General features: G+C 33.1%; 2 protein-coding genes across 4 annotated transcripts in view; one reads left to right on the forward strand and one right to left on the reverse strand.

Annotated features, from left to right (window-relative positions):
* Positions 1-16,200, forward strand: part of LOC124355452 (protein Wnt-4-like) — a 105,996-nt gene extending 89,796 nt beyond the window's left edge. Inside the window, exons 2-7 of the mRNA XM_046806597.1 lie at positions 2,811-2,946; positions 5,273-5,393; positions 8,975-9,135; positions 10,737-10,844; positions 11,248-11,519; positions 13,664-16,200. Of these exons, the coding sequence (XP_046662553.1) occupies positions 2,811-2,946; positions 5,273-5,393; positions 8,975-9,135; positions 10,737-10,844; positions 11,248-11,519; positions 13,664-13,865 (1,000 nt within the window). The 3' untranslated portion in view covers positions 13,866-16,200. The remainder of the gene's footprint in view (positions 1-2,810; positions 2,947-5,272; positions 5,394-8,974; positions 9,136-10,736; positions 10,845-11,247; positions 11,520-13,663) is intronic.
* A 128-nt stretch (positions 16,201-16,328) lies between these two features.
* The window catches only part of LOC124355451 (arginine/serine-rich coiled-coil protein 2-like), a 29,753-nt gene continuing 28,091 nt past the window's right edge, over positions 16,329-17,990 (reverse strand). For all 3 annotated transcript variants that reach the window (XM_046806596.1, XM_046806595.1, XM_046806594.1), the window contains exon 5: positions 16,329-16,954. In XM_046806596.1, coding sequence (XP_046662552.1) covers positions 16,518-16,954 — 437 coding nt within the window. In that variant the 3' untranslated portion in view covers positions 16,329-16,517. The remainder of the gene's footprint in view (positions 16,955-17,990) is intronic.

The following is a 17,990-nucleotide window of genomic DNA, read 5'->3' on the forward strand; positions in this document are numbered from 1 at the left end:
ATGCCCGCACGCGCTTCAGTGGTACACGCGCACATCCTCCTGAGCCAAAAATACTGTTTTCGGATTTATTCCATTCAGTCCAGGTTTTAGAGTTACAGATCATCTCTAACTAATAAAAACTCAAAAACAAACTTTATACTATAGTGCATTAAAGAATAAAATCAGAAAGTAGTAAATAAAACTCTGTTACAATATTAATTTTTAAATTTATGCCGATGATACGCATGGAATACATCGCGTCCACATTTGATGCAGAAGACCTTTATCTTTTTTTCTAGTTTATATTTCTTTAGTCGATTTCTCGTAATTAAATAAGTAACCGACTTTATCACTGCCTAAAATAAATGTTCGTAATTCGAAATTACCTCTCTTCTTAGCACACGACTGTTCACAATAGCCCTACCTGTTCATAGTCCACCGCCGAATCAACATTACAAGGAAATAGCGTGTGCAGTCGAGCCCATAATTACAAGCGATCCCTCGACATAGAATGTCTGAAATTCTAGTTAAATCACGGTAATGCGTTGAGTCAGAAAGACCGATTTACAAATTTGTCGGAGGGTACGACCCTTTTCCGCTTTCCCCAACTTTATGCCTTTCGTGCGAGGTCGAGTAATAAGCAGCACATGTTGAGACCGATGTCGCGGCCGACCCCGGGTGTTGATGATGAGCTATGGTGGGCGAGGTAGGGGGGGGGCGCTGCATAAATGCCGAGGTTTATTCCCGTAATAAGCCGACACGAGGGCAATTGATTGCGGCCAAAGTAGATGTTCAGGGGTGGTTCACACCACCGGCAACCATAAACAGGGGGAGTTTATTGTAGCGACTCTCTCTCTAGTCGGTTACCTAGCCCGCTCTTTGTCTCCGAATACGGAAACAACTGTAACAGAGCTTAACTTGTGAGGAATTCATGTTTTAGCTTAGGCATCATTTTTTTAAATCGCTAACGGTCAGTTTTTCTCTCCGATTTTAGCGTTTATATTTTACTCAGATTCATCCTGACTTTAGAACAAAAGCATTTGAAAAAAGCTCTTAATGATGCTCTTAACCGAGAGTGACTATATTTTTTAGTTAAAAGGATTAGAGTTACTAATTAGTTAAAACCATTCTCATGGGATAATATCTCCATGCTGAAATAGAACATGTAACCCATGTAAATGGTGTAAGTATTAAGCTTCAATGGAATTGTTGGACAAATTTATCTAACTTACATGCTGTAAAAGCTCAATGCAATTTCTTTATGTCTAATTATTTTTATTATACTTTGCGGCATGGGAGTTTTTGACACTATGTATTAAAAATTATTGTAGATATTTATGAGAACACAAGCTCTGTTCTCTAAATTTCCCGGCTTTATGCTATATTTTCTATTTCAACAAAAAAACCACAGGCCTTTCCGATTATTTAATTAAACAGAGTTATATCTAACTTATTATCTTTCTGTGTGGTTCAGCAGTCCAGTAAATTTGCCAAAGGGCTTTATTGTATTCATTATAAAGCAGTCTAAATGTGAGTTTAATATTAAAGTTGGTACATAAAAATCAATACAGTGAAGATGCCGATAGGCTCACGGTTTGTCATAGACAAATTAACGTTCTCTACACATGAAGTTGCTATGGTAGGAAGGGTTGAATCAATTGAATCTTGAGTTTAGCTCCAGTTCACCTTCCTTTTATTGCAGAGTCTAGTATCTGAAGCTGTCTCAGACTTGACTCCTGGAATCTGGATTCCCTAACGTGTCTCTGATGTCAAAACGATGTAAGTATTCCTTCGTTTTGAGCTTCTTCGTCGTCCACTTTTTTAGGATCTCTTCAGACGGACATGACTCCAGATTCCAGGAGTCAAGTCTGAGACAGTGTCAGTACCAGACGCTGCAATAAAGGAAGGTGAACTGGAGCCAAACTCAAAATTCAAATTAACATTGTTACAAGGCTTGTACATAGGGGAATATTCATGTGAAGACACTGGGGAAGAGTTGTACAATTCGAGATGGTCACAATGGATAAAAACTTTCTTTAAACAGCCGATCTGTCAAACCAACATTCTCTCCCACTTTACTTACTTACTTTACTTTATTGTCTTACTGACACATAATTGTGTATGACAAAGTCAATGGTACAAATATCTATAAACTAATCTATTTTACATACAACAATATTGTACTAAAACCAAACTTAAACTTAACACATTTTAAAATTCTTAAAATATCTAAAACATTTTAAAATAAACAGATTTAAAAAATCTTAAGTCAAATATAAAATCAAAGTTACAGACCAGTTCACACAGGATGAAATAAAGCAACAAAAGAATCCAGACAACAAAAACATGCTAAAACTCTAAACTAGTGTCAAAGAACTCCCCAACCGAGTAAACCACCCCCTGATCAAGAACTCTTTCAGTTGACTTTTAAATCTTGTTTTTATGGGTTCGTTTTTTTATATTTCGGGGCAAACAAGAGAGAAAAACATCGCTCCAGCATTATGTGGTAAATTGCCAGCTAAAGCTGAACGATGAGGAGTCTGACATAAATTAATACCAGCTCTAGTGTTGTGCTCATGAATTTCATTACGTATTAATGTATTTAAAATGAACAAAAACAGATTAATTTACCTGTCCAGATCAAATTCAATCAAATCAGACTGTACAGCCTTTGTCTTTGCACATGTATTTCAACCACCTGCATATTTCTGCATTATTTTCTTCCAGAACTATGATAGATATCCATCATTCAAAAACGGGATGAAAGTAGTCATTAGTTGTCATGTGTACAATTAAGGAGTAAGTTTTTAACCTCTATGGTTGTGTTGCAGGCTACTAGGGTTGCAAGGACCCAGCCAGGGGGCGGTGAGCCTCGGACCCCTCAGTCACAAGGAGAACTGCCATCGGCTGCAGTACCTGGTCGAGCGCCAACAACAGCTCTGTGGACTCAGCGAGAACGTCTTGGCTGTTAGTATTGTGTTTGTAACTCCTATATACAGTAAGGGAAACATATGCTAAGAGTGACTTCAGGCATATACACACAGCGACAGAGTTGAAAACTATTTGCAGAAGTAGCTATAGGTGAAATGGTGGATCAGGGCTTACTACATTTTATGCAAAGGACGTAGCCAGTGAGGGGGTCCGGACACCCCCAAATTTTCAATTACTTTTTTAGTAAACGATTATTATTATTTAAATAATTAAGTATTACTGACATGTACCACTGGAATATAAATGTTTCCAAAAACACTAAGGAACAAGTTGTCTTTGAACCAGTGAGTTTTGTCTAAATAACCTCTCTCTAGCACGCCTGGATAGCCACTTAAAAAAAACAAGCGTGACGTGACGCTTCATTACGTGAAACAAAAGTTTTTACCTTGTGCAGAACATACATCCATAGCCTGCAAAAAGAAGTAATCATTTTAAAAGTGGTACTGGATGATGATAAAATGAATATTATGATTTGTGTAATGTTTCAAAGTATGAAATATTGCGGCTCTGTAAAGTTGTTATCATTTAGTCGAGTGTACAACCAAGTTTTCAAATATGCCATAAATTTATTTTATACCATAAATTACAAACATTGGATCCGCTCTCCACTTTGGATGTTCTTGGGCCCAAGGACGTAGCCAGCAAGGAGGTCCGGACCCCCGCAAATTTTCAATTGTTTCAATTAATTGTTTAGTAAACTATTATTATTATTTAAATAATTCAGTATTACTGATATGTACTGCTGAAAGATCATTCTCAACAAAGAAACGGGTCAAGAACTTTTTAAGGAACGAAATGGGGCCTTACCCCACTACAAAAAATATCAGTTGTCTGGACCCTCCAAAAATGTTTTCCTAGCTACGTTCTGGACTTTATGGAATAGTTTTAATTTCTTGAAAAGTTCATATGTTTGTTTTAACAACGCTTGGTTCTGCTTTCATTGGAACCCTAGGTAGAGTTATGTTCAATTCATTTATGATTAAATCAATTGCTTCCCAACAAGAATACATACTAAAAGCAAAAAAATTTAGGCATGCAGAAGAGACAATGATATGAGTTTTAGTTTGTGTGTAGTGCCCTTGTGTTGAGCGGTTTACACATTCATGTATAAAGTCAACCTGGATGCGTTTCACGACAACCAGCTGTTCAGACTAGTTCTGTCTTTAAAGTACCTACAGTATCAATGCTTAAGAATTGTCTTTTTTGAAAGTTGTCCAACTTAGAGTGAATAGTTTTTATTAATGTTGCGTTTCTAGGTGGACCAAAATAACCACCAAAACTGAGGGTGCTGTTTGAGGTCAGATAGAATCCATAGTAGTATGAATTGTTGGTACCAGGACCTTCCTACAAATTTTCTTCTTATACTATTATCTCCTTTCCCTACATGTTGCTTGCAACCCCTAAAACAAAAATGTGTAAGTTTCTGTTTAGCATCAAATTCTGTAAAAATTAATAACTATTATAATATTTGAGATTTTAATGGAACACTGGGTATTAAGTAAACATTAAGTATTAGTAAGTAATTTTGGGCAACAATGTACTTATTAAAGCAATAATTATACATTTTCTAAATTATCACAGATTTCATCAGTGATGAATTATTCAAAAAATGACTTCATTTTAATAAATATTTAGCCGCTCTATTGTATTACCTACATACATTTTTGATTATGCAACTTCAGAGTAAAAACCAGAGGTTGTGGTAATTTCGACCTTTCCCCTGAAATAGTTTAAAATTGGTTTGAATTAGAGAAAAAAGTGGGTTTTCATTATTTTTCTTCATAACTACTGATGCATGCAATTTAAAAATTTGTGCATTCTTAGGATGAAATAGAGTTTTACACTACTGAAAAATCAGTATTACCATATTGTATTACTTCAAAACACATAGGGTATACGTCCGAAACCTGTGGCAAATTTTGTACGTTAAAGAAGAGTCCATAGCACAAAAAAAAACACTCAGCCTCAGAGTGTCTTCTCTTGACTGAAGATGGTTCCCCACAACGTTTATCAAGACAGTAATAGTGTCTGTAATTCCGGTAGAACCTTTTGTGAACGAATAATATAACATGATATAAGTATTATGATAAACACAAATTTTACAACTTTCGAATCTTTTTATCAGTACTAATGAATCTATTATTAAATTATTCATACCTTCAATATATCAAATCATTGGGATAACATCAAGATACTACTATCTCTTATCTGATATCTCTATAGCTCTGCAAAATTGTATCAGGATGTAGATCCTTCTGTTTCCGCCTTACAGTGTTTATGCTCAAAGATGTATTTTGTTCAGGCTGTGGGAAACGGAGCCAAGATGAGTATTGAAGAGTGCCAACATCAGTTTCGTATGAGTCGCTGGAACTGCACAACCTTCAGCAACACTTCCTCTGTCTTTGGCGAAGTCATATCAATCAGTGAGTATAGATCTTAACTCGGTAGTGATAACAAACTTACTGGAGTTATCATGAACATAATTTTTCAGAGAATAATGTTGAAAATACTGTGACACCCTGAAAAATATCAATTTGTTTTCCAGTGGAAATATACGATCAAAGACCATAGATCAAACGAAAAGGTTTTCATGAAAATAGCAACTTATATATGTATGGGAGTGCATAAAAATCCTTTTTTTTAAAATTGAATTTAAGTTTTTGGTGAAATAAAATTAAACCATGATATTTTGATGAAATTGTGTAAGTTACGGTATATATTTCCCTACAAAAACCTTTCAATTTTATTGTAAGCCCAATAAATTTTAATTTTTACCAAACTACAAATAAAGTAATAGTTTTTATCTGAAAGCATCATATAAAAGATCTGGTGATTTATTCCAATTTTTAATACTTATAGCCCAATAAATTGTTAAAAATAACATAACGTTGCATTTACATTGAAATGTTTTTTATAACAATAAAGAAACATATTATAGCAATGAGAACCATATAGAATACAACTAATAAGACTCTGCAGAAAATTCTAGTGGTGTGGAAACATCAAAACACAATAAGATAAGTTAAAGGAAAAAATATATATTTTGTAATTACTATGTAATCTCTATTGAAAATATAAAATACTACTTGAAGTTGGAAGTAGTATTAGTTAGGTTTGTATCAGTGTTAAACAGCAATAGTGTAAGCACAACACTTTTGTGTCATGTATAATTTGTTTAGTGCTGTTGAGTTTCACGAGTAATTGAGATGTAGTAGTAAAATTGAGTTTACTTATGTATATATTAATTTTTACACATCAATGTATCAGAGGGCATTAGACCTGGCTGTCCTGGCGGCCATCTTGACTTTAACCCCATAAGACCAATGTTAAACCTCAAAACATTTTGATTTCTTTATATACTCATACAAGTGCGTTTTAGTTAAAACATTTTAAAAATTATTTATTCAGAAAAATGTTATGTACTTTGTTGTTTGAATATTAAAAAAATATGAACTGTACAAAAACTACAAAGCATTTTGATACGTATTAATCATATTTTTGAAATGAGACATGAGCCGTGATTCTAAAACCAAAAATAAAGATGAAATGTATTTGAGGTTTAACATTTTTCTTGTAAAATAAACTTCAAAGCCAGTTCCTTACAAGCTTATGAATTGTATAAAACTGGCCACATAGTCTAAGGCCATCTAAATTCACTAGTATTGCAAGCTCTGGTATTTTTTATGTCTTTTCCTAATACCGACAAAATTCTTCTAAAACACATGAGCTATAGTTTCAGTTGAACAGTTTAATACTGAGTTCTTTAATCTGAAATAAATTAAATTTTGGAAAAAGAGAGGTAAATATAAATTACAACCTTGATGAAACTTCCAAAGAAAAAATTAATCAAAACATAACTTGATTTGAAAAAACCGATTTAGTTTTACATACGTACATGCAGTACTGATTAGGTGTTAACTATAAACTAGAGAAAATTTTATTAACCTAGTTTGTAACTTATATGAGCGTTATTTTTGTACGCACTGTGTGCTTTGTTTAATTAAAAAAAATCTTTTTATTATTTTTGTACATATCTGATTTTACCAAGACCAATTCCGAATTCGGTAAACATCCCCTTTTACAATCCTATCCAGTGAAACCTTAAATAAGGATGATAAAAACAGCTTTTACACGTCGTAAAAAGAAAGAAGCTAGTTAAAAAGGGTGTAAATGAAACTAACAACAAAGAGATATTGGTGCAGTTAAATTCTCATAAAGTTTTATTACCACTAAAAAGTTAGTTATTTGCCTTAAATCTTACAATAATAAATGAGTAAATAAATTAATACAGTTAAACTAAGTAGATTATGAAGTGTTTGTAGAGGTGTGATAAGTTCAGTTGAGACACAAGCATAAAACAAGTGATATAAAGAAACCGTGATGAGCTGGGAAATAGTATCAGTGATAAAGTCGGGCGATCTCTAATAAAGTGGCAGTAAAGAGAGTGATCTGCAGTAAACGACACGACACATAAAGAGAGTGTGATAGGGCTCGGCGCAACGTCCTAGTGGAATTATCCTCATAAACTGACTTACTCTTGATACCGCTACTTTATACTTGGTCCTTTGTCTCCTTCTGATAATAAAGACACTCCTTGACAGTTTTAACTTTTCATTTTGAAGATTTATGGCGAATAACTTTTAGATACTTCAAAACCACTAAAACTTGTTCAACTATAATACTTTTGGATTTTGTGAAATGTTTATTAATTATAGATCCTTTACATCACTATAACAGAATAATTCAATCAATCGTGTTAAAATAATCAAACAATTTGAACATATTTAAAAATTACAAAAGTAATTATGTAAAAAGGTGTATAAATATTAAATGATTTGTCTTGCAGCTTTGAAGTTCTCACATGATTGGAGTGAATTCCCAAGTATAAGTAAGGTATATTGTCAAGTTTTATTGTAGTATACAACTGAAACATATATTAAGAATACAATCTGAATTCACTTGTTGGGAACGATCTAAACTAGAAAAAATTTCATTTTGACTAGAAAAAAACACAACAAATTGTTTTTCTTGAATAAAATTCTCCAAAACACCTTTTCCTTAATCACATTTCACCAGTTTATGAACTCACTCAAAGCATGAGAATGTAGTAACATTGTTTATAATAAGGTCATTCCAAATCAAATCAAGAATTTTTTTTTATTTTGCTAATATTTGGCAAACTCACAGTGGTTGTTGAGACTATAACACATCTAAAATTTTTATCTCAAACCTTTTCCGAAATGTGGCTCACCAAAAAGACGTGTCTGAAATTACTCTAGAAACTCTCCTTATTGACCTATAGAGCTGGGAAACTTGTCATTTTGCAATATTAACAATGAACCCTCTAACATCCCTTATTTATGCTTAGCCATTCAATTTACAATATTAATAACCAGTTATTAAAATACTTGATAGCCTACTTTAAGTTACGTACATTTTGGAAACCTGAAATCAAAAGTACCAATTTTTTTAGAAGATAATTATTACAAATTCAGTGAAAGCAAGCTGAGAAAAGTGTTAGGAATAATTGTGATTTAAAACAGTAAAAAAGCATTCATGGAAAAATGTTAAATATATTTTTTGAAAATATCCAATAAAAGTCTTTATATGTATTTTTACAACATCTTTTTTGTTATAACCCATGTTTTGTTACGTATCACTGAAAAGAGCATAACAATGCTGCAAAATGGTACCTCTTCCAGACATTTAGGTCAATTAGGAGAGCTCCTGGAGCAATTTCAGAAACGATTATGTCTTTTTTTAGTGAATTTCTGGAAACTTTACATAGCTGTATATCAAAAGCAGTTTGAGATAAAAATGTAGAATTTGGTATTTTTCTTACTCTTAGCACTCACTATGATTATACCCAATTTTAGCAAAATCTAAAATGGCGAGGTAAATTGAGAGTAATGATTTGACACAGTCCAATAATATATAAAAAAAGCAGACACTTCTGCCTTATTAAAAAAAGTTTAAATACAAATAAAATACATTATGTTTGCAGAAAGTCGTGAAACAGCGTTTGTATATGCGATATCGTCGGCGGGAGTAGCATATGCCGTCACAAGAGCTTGCTCCCGAGGAGAGCTAACCGAGTGTAGTTGCGACAACCGAGTGCGGCTACGCAAACCGAGGAAGAACTGGCAGTGGGGCAGCTGCTCTGAAGTAAGTTAATACTTTAGCTTTTCAGTTTTGTATTATGAACCAAGCTCATAGAAATAAGTCTATTGATATAAAGGAAGAACTTATTTTTTAAGGTTTTAAATGTTTTCATTTTGTTTATATACACTACACCATCTTCTTTAACCCTCTTTGCCTTATCCATCTAGTGAGGAACTATTTATATTTTGGTAATCAATAGTTATCCGCCTAGAGAACAAGCGTTGACTCTTTTATTTCTCTTAATGCAAATATGTACGTATTAACTTGATTCAAACATCACTAAAAATTCTGTCTTTTTGCACACTTCATAATATTCTCAAAATTAGTACAATTACTTCAAAGCATTGTCCTCCTCTCTTTTTTATAAGTTTTTATATAAATTTATAAACAAAACAAATAATTCATTTCGACATTGTAAATATCTCCATTTAATTTGGAAAATATCATTATATAAATCAACATATATTAATATAAGTTTCGTTCTGTAATTTTTAAAATTACTTTAAAAAAAAATTAAAAAGTGAACAAGTATGGAGTGAAATGATTGCCACAAGGAGGGTTAAACCATTTATGTATTAAATCCTTGCTTTTTGTAATAATAACAATTTTCAATAACCAGATGATAACAGCAGTCTTCAAATCTTGTCATTTTCAAACTGGTGTCTACCAATTGATTTTGGAAATGTAAGAAGTGAAAGTAGTACTAGGTGCCAATTTAGGACCGTATGGACAGTGACCAAAAAGTTCTGTGAAGGAGGATTAAAACTTAATCAATGGTTTAATATAAATATTTTTGTTGATTTTGGATCATACAACGAATCAGTGTGGTAAGCGTTCATTGACATTACACATCAGTTGTAATTTATTGTTGACCTATGTGCCATAAAATTAATCACAATATCATAATTTTGATTCCAAAATACAGTAACCACCTTTTTTACTTAGGTAAGCAGATTGCTTAACTTCTTCGTTTGAGTGAACTAGAATGCAACCACTGAATTGGCTGTTATTTTGATTCTGCCTTTGTGTAAGATATCTACGTCTTGCGGCATATAACAATCATTTAAATCTTGTTGTTGGTAATAAAATGCTTGTGCACTGGTGGAGGAAACGACTGGCAGAAATGTACCTGAATTCACAGCTGCCATACAACTAATAAATCATAAGAAAAATTGCATTGGCATTATAAATAGTTAACTGATGGCTCTATATGCATGAAACCGTATTCAAACCTCTCCATATTTAAATACATTTCTTATTTTAAGAATACAACTTGTATCAATGTTATTGTGCAGATTTTGCATTTCTAATTAGAATTAATAAAGAACCTAAGAAGGACAAAGCAAAATATAAACTGAAACTTTGTATGTGTCATATGCCAAGTCTAATAAATCTTTTAAGAATAAAACAGTTTAAAATAACCAGTTTTATGTTGTAGTTTGTTCTGGTTGCTTTATAATTTACTTTTTATATTTTTGTTTTCAATCTATGATGAGCTAAAAATGAGAATTAAATCTACAAATATAAATACTGCTCTAAGAAACTAAAATGATTCAGATCTGCAAATGGACTGTGATAATGACAGAAGTAGTGATTGTTTGCAGGATATCCACTATGGGGAGAAGTTCAGTCGAGAGTTTGTGGATGCGAGGGAGAGTCACGAGACGGCAGAAGGTCTCATGAATCTGCACAATAACGAAGCTGGTCGCAGGGTCAGTTAATACGTTCTCAGTCAATTTGACGTAACACATTCCTCCTTGTAGATTGTAGACTAAGATCATTTAAGTATCTTTCTTTACTTTAATTAATCAGCAAATAATATAACTTTAAGAAATGCGAAATTTGCTATCACTTAGAGATTTTGAATGAGAAATATTTTTTTCATGAAGAGATTGCACTTTTGATTACTTTGCAGTTATCACAAAATTTTCAACAACTGCGAAGAACAACTCTTGTCTTTTCAGTTGTATATTTTTAGCCACCGATTTAGTTGTTAAATTGAGCTGACATAACATCAACATTTTTGAACCAAGAGAAATTTTCAAAATTAACCTATTACAAATTAATAGGCTAATACTAGACATTAACTATTTTTTATTTGATTTTTTGCTACAGATAATCCGATCACAAATGCAGAGAGTGTGCAAGTGTCACGGCATGTCGGGATCATGCAGTGTGCGCGTGTGCTGGCGCAAGCTGCCCTCGTTTAGACAGGTCGGCGACACACTCAGTGCCAGATTCGAGGGTGCCTCTTTCGTGAAGATGGTGGAGAAGCGGCGACGGAGAGTAAAGAAACTTCGGGCCGCTATCAGAGAGCTTAAGCAGCCAAATCGCACTGAACTGGTGTACCTGGAGGAATCACCGGACTACTGCGAGCGCAATGAAACGTGAGTTTACTTTGTTACTGTTCTCCCCCAATGTCGGATTATTGGAGAATTTTATTCGCAGAAAAGGATTACGATATGGTGGTTAACATGCACTCAGAATATACCTTGCATTATTGCTCAACACTGGAGTATACAAAAGTCAGTAAAACTGATTAAAAACCATGTATTGCATGTTCACGAGTACAATCAACACAGTTGTACTTAGTTCCCAGCAAACTGAGTTCACCAGTTTGATTTTTCAAATTTTTTTTATAACTAAATTTTTTGTACATGTCAGTTTTTATGCTCTCTGTAAGATTTTAACCCCTTAGCTGTTTTAAACATGTTGACATGTTTTGTACCATAGACAAAATCTCCTTATTGTTATTAAATAGTACGGTAAGTATATGGAATGTTTCATTGTAAGAATGTATTTTTTTGAACACACGCACACACACACACACACACACACACACACACATTATGTATATAGAGTCGATTTTAAATGTGCCAACATTGGTACCTACTTTTTAAGGAACAATTAAAAATATGAATTTAGAATTTCACCATTTTCCAATATGGTAATTAATATTACAACTTCTAATTAAACCCCTTATATTTTCTTGTAATTTTATTTTAAAATTACTTGTTAACCCTTCAACGCGTTATTTTTTTTTCATGGTCATACTCCCTCCTGCGTTGATTTTTCTGGCGGTTTTTTAGAGATTTTGTGTTTTATAAAATAATATAAGCAAATTACCCAAGTTTATAATTATTTTATTATACTTCTATGTTGTTAGTGTTTAAAATTAGCCAAATTAAACAAAATTAACCTACTTTAGGTTAATTTCCCTAAAAGCTAGCTAACCTACAAAACCATCCCCAACTCATGTTTATAAAACACACAACAAATTGTTCCTGTCAAAACGGGATTTCCTTCTTCAAAACAATATAGTTTAGCTTGTAAAACTAATAATAATAACTAAACAAAGGAACGTAAAACACACAAAAAATATGTGTCAGTTGAACATAACCATCACACTAACAATGACTGTAAACAACAACAAACGTAAGCTGACAAACGATCGGCTGCACGGCAATGACGTCGTCTTGAATGCAGCTGATTTCTCAGATATTTTTTCTAAAGATCGATTTTTCGAGATATCGACTCAATTAATCGAAAGTTTGAATCTTCTCCTTTCAATTGGTATACATTTTTCATTGAAAACATTCGATAGTCGTCTGTTACAGCTACAAAAATAACCGACTACTCCATGACGTACTCAGTACGGCAAAACGCGATCTCAAGTAAAAGTGTCATGACGTACCTAGTACGGCAAAACGCGTTGAAGGGTTAAAGAGTTACAACCTACTAAATTATTTTAAAATTAAACTTTTCGATTGTTTAAGAACCGTTGGGTGAGAAATTTCAAAAATAATATAAAAGCAAATGATGTTATTGATAAGTCAACTATTAGTATTATGTTTTGTTCAAATTCAGTAATAACATCTTAGTGTAAATTAATGAATTGCCAACTGAGTATTATAAAAACCGAATACTGGTAAATATTGGCCACCATAGCTGACAACATGTCAATTTGTATGGAGATTGCTATATTTTTTTAAATTAGTACATTTTTTACTGCCTAAAACCATAACAAATATATTGTTAGCTGTTACTATGGTATAAGACACATCATTGCAAGCCTGGCAATATGAGCAGTTACCACACCCCACTTCCCCCCTCACCTTTCGGTGTTGCCACATTGTCACATCAGCTGATCTCAGTACGAGGCGACTCAACGATGTCTCACTTTGTTCCAGTTCTTTACATTCATTTTGTTCTTCGGCGTTCAATTATTCTGAATATTTTTATCTATTGTTATTTTTTAATCACGTGCTGTAGTGTTTTGTAAGTACGTGTTAATTTACATCGTGAAAGTAAAAGATTCAGGAAATTAGACGAGTAGTAACGATAACGATTGTTAAGTTCAATCAGTTTCTCATCGCTAGTTATTCTTACGTTACAGGTGGCAACACTGTGCCACAACCCAGACTTGCATTGATATCTCGTACTACAAAAGGGTTGAAATTAATTTGTAACACAGCTTGTGATCAAATGTCATGGACAGAAAAGTAATGCTTCCACTGTGTGACTGATGCAGGTTGGGAGTGCTGGGTACAAGGGGGCGATTGTGTAACCGAGGCAGCCCCGGACTGGACGGGTGTCGCCTGCTGTGCTGCGGACGGGGCTACCAAACCAGGGTGAAGGAAGTGGAGGAGAAGTGTCATTGTCGCTTCGTCTGGTGCTGTGACGTCAAGTGCGACCTCTGTCGCTACAAGCGTGAGGAACACATCTGTAACTGAATACTACTTCCTACCCTGACGATACAAAATTTCATTCGGTTCAGCTACAGCAAAATTTTATCAGCATGACAAGAATAAAAGCGTGATATAAATACTCTACATGACAACTGATACAAAGTGGTAGATCTATATCATGCTTCACATTTTGGTTTTGCATAACTCAACCAAAAGAAAAATATTTTGTAAATAGTTCCAAATCACTATTCATATCAACGTAATAAACTTTTAATTTTATGACAGGAGGTCGCTTTTAGATTTCTACACAAATATGTTCTTCTGCAAAGAGCATAGTTCTTTGCTCTTCTAATTTTCAAGTTATCTCGTTTTGTTCTAAAATGAGATATTGTAAACAAATGTCTGTCACGTATATTATTTTTTTCACTTAACAACCGTACCCTAACTTGAATCTATAACAGTGACTTATCTCCATTTTATCATTTCGTAAATCAGAAGTATAACAAATCAAACTTTAAAAGTTTGGCTTGTTGTGAATTTTAGAATAGTTTAAAACTTGCCTTTCCACACACCACACAATGTACGAATAAATTTGGAAAACATTTTCTGTGTTTTTTGTCACAAAACACAGAAATTTTGCCATCTAAATTTATATGAAATGATGTACATTATTCTAGGCTAACTTCATTATTCTTTGCACTTAATGTTTATAATACGGAAGTACTTTGTTTACACAGATGATAATTTATTAGATAGCCAATACTCAAACTAAGCTTGGACATTGTGCTAGAGATGAGGCTTGGAGAAATTACACTGTTGCCAAATATGGGACTGACAGAGATAAGAAAGATAACTTTTTCTCATGTATAAATCGGAGACAGAGTATAATATAATGCTTTTTAGCCTGGACTAAAACCTACTCAAATACCATTTCCTCAAGTAAACTCTTTTCAGTTACAAATTACTTATGGTTCCTACATCCACGAAGAGCAGAATAATTCATGATTAATTCATTAAACAGTACTTCTAAAAGAGATATTTTGGCAAAAATAGCTGTGAGGTGATTAAAGAAACTAATTTAGAGATATGCAGAAGTATGAATTAGTTAATGCATACGTTCAATAAGGACAGATCATGTTAATTTTTTCTGCTGGAAAATTCTTAGCTTTATTGTTAGAGGCTAATAACTCTTGCAAAATTTTGCAAGAGATGAACCTTCACCACTTATCATCTCTCTCTCTCTCTCTCCCTCCTTATGAATAAGATCAGTTTCTTTACTCACAAGTAAAGAAATTATATTACTTTTCTACAAAATATAAGATTTTTAAGTACACTGCTGAAGCATTTAATGCAGACCATTAACACTAATTAGCATATTCGAGTTCACTCTCGAAGAAAAAAGCATATTCAGTATTTAGCATCTGTTTTCAGTAATTAGGTTTTAGGAATTTACTACTTTGTTTTTTTTACAATAAATTTTAATTGAGTGACTTTATTTACAATTTTAAAAAGTTGCATGATCTTTTTTCATTTATATTGTCTTAAGACTGATAGTTTTACTAACTTTTGTAAACTTAAATGTAATTATTAATATTAAATTATCAAGAGACACATAGAATGCAGTTGATACAATATAAAATAATATACAAGAATATTATGTTTCTGTTATAAACTTACTACAAACAACTATCTTTAAGGTTTGACTAAATTATCATTATACACTGCAATTACTGAAAATAAGTAGGCATACATCTTACACATATACACAATAAACTACTTAAAAATAATAAAAAGTACAAAACATTTTTGAGGTTAAGTTATATCATCATATAACGTTTGAGTAAAACAAGAATTACTGGAATTTGTATTTTGAAAAAGAGGTTGAGGCCATTACATAAATGTAAGAACAAGAAACAAAGATTGGTAATCTAAAGTAATTTATTCTATAAAAGCACTTTTATACGCATTTGATTTTTATGTGCAAGATGTCAATAATATTAGAATTATTAAAAAAAAGGATGTATGCCCACTTCTTTATATTAAAAAACTTTCAATAGATTTTATAAGCACATTTATCTTTTTTTTTAACTTGTAATTTAACTTGACTGCCAACAATACTGCTAGAGATGAATGTCCTATCATTCAAATGTAAATATTACTTGTGAAAAGTGAACATACTTATCAAACGCACTATGTGTATAGTGCAAATAATTTGTGTATTTATTTGTTTTTATACAGTGCTGTGACTCAACCCACCCATACTTTTTATTTATAAGCACTTGTTGTATATTTTATGTGATGATTGTAAAGTAACGTACTTATTTTTAAATATATTTGAAACTTGTATATATGATGTGAAATATATGTTGTACAATTATTACTATCGTACTGTTTATTTCCCTTCAATGAAAAATGTGTTTGAAAGCTAATGTATGAGATAGTTTCCCGATACAACTTAAACAAATAGAACTAGCTAACAATATTTTTAAGGGTAAAAAAACCAATTTCTATGTTTTTAATTTATGTAATATCAAAAATTATACAAAATATAATACTTCTTGGCTCATAAAACAAAGAAGCGAAACACCTGTTTGAATATATACAGCCATGTAAAAACACATTAGTTAGAATTTGGAGAAAAGGAAATATGTCAGAATCCAAGAATAATTAATTGAACTACTTCAAAGATTATTGGAGTTAGTTTGGGATTTGAAACACTGACATACAATAGTCACGGAACTCTGGGATATGCTTGGTGGTGATGACATTGAGCGCCTGATCAACCATAGTGGGAACGTCCCAGGTTTCACTGTAAGGCATGTGTAAAAACTGCATGAGGGGTTTACCATCCTCGCCGGAGGAGTGCACAGACATGAGTCGATATTGCGGAGCCCTCTGGGGGAACAGGGAGGGGATCCTCACTTCAAGTATGCACACGAACTCGTCCTTCATCACAAAGAAACTGGCACTTTGGTATTCCTGAGCATCGTAACTGAGCACAGAATGACCCAGCCACTTCAACATCTCAAAGATGAAATCTTTCCGTTTCTTCTGCCGGTTCAGGAAGATTGTGACCACTTGGTTCTCCGCCGACCGGGCTACAAAGTCTGCATACTCGGAGAGACTTTCATCAGCTGCAAGCAACAGTGGATTTGCATTGTAAATACACTTCATCGTCAATAACTCATATTTACAATACATAACATTTACTAATGTGAATATTCAAAACATATTTTTATAATTTTAAATTAAATCTGATAATTTATTACAAACCTGTAGGATTTAAAAATACTGTATTTACAACTTCTATAAAAACACTATTTGAATCATAACTGACAGCAGCAAATTTGACTTAAAAAAGTAAAGACTCTTTATTTATAATTTCCAATTATCTTATAAAAGAAATAACAATAAAACATATACAATGAAAGCACCTCATAAAAATACAAACAGGGCCTAAAAACATATTGTGAGTTTGAGAACCTTATTCCTATATAATGAATGCTGGTTACAAACAACAGTAACGATCCAAAAACAAGTAGTTTCCAACAGTGATTAGCATCCTTGGTAATAAAAACACAGCTAAAATTAGAATGTAAGAGTAGAATAATGAGTCAACAGTTGATATTTGGCTAAAGAAGGTATTTGGTATGGCTCTTTTTTTCTTTTTTTATTCTCCTAGGACAAGAAGCTTAGAAATTGCACCTAGTCCTATGAGGACCTTTGCGCTGCTTTCAGAGTGACAGGATAATCTGGATGGGTAAGGTTGGGGATAGGGCCGCCTCCTGTCGAGATCCATGAGGAAGAATTTAGGCCACTAATCTCAAGTCATGTCCTTACAGAAGACGGGGAAGCCAGCTCTGAAACCAGCATTTCCAGCTACAACTACGCAGGGGTAGCACACCCCACTCCAACAGTCATCTCCCGCATGAGTCTAGACCTATCGAATTACTCTTGCACCCCAGAATCTCGACATTTGCAGTTAGTGATGTGCCGCTCCTGGTCATCCATAAGGTTGTCCAGATTTAAGTGACACATCAGTTTTTGTTGTGCCCAATGTGGGTTCAACTGGAAGGTATAAACTAACCAGAAGTGAACACTTCTGGACAAAAGTATGGCTTTACAAATATTCAGTTTGTTACTGATATTAACTTGAAGTACTACTCAATA

This window comes from Homalodisca vitripennis, chromosome 2, assembly GCF_021130785.1.
Source record: "Homalodisca vitripennis isolate AUS2020 chromosome 2, UT_GWSS_2.1, whole genome shotgun sequence".
NCBI classification, from domain to species: domain Eukaryota; kingdom Metazoa; phylum Arthropoda; class Insecta; order Hemiptera; family Cicadellidae; genus Homalodisca; species Homalodisca vitripennis.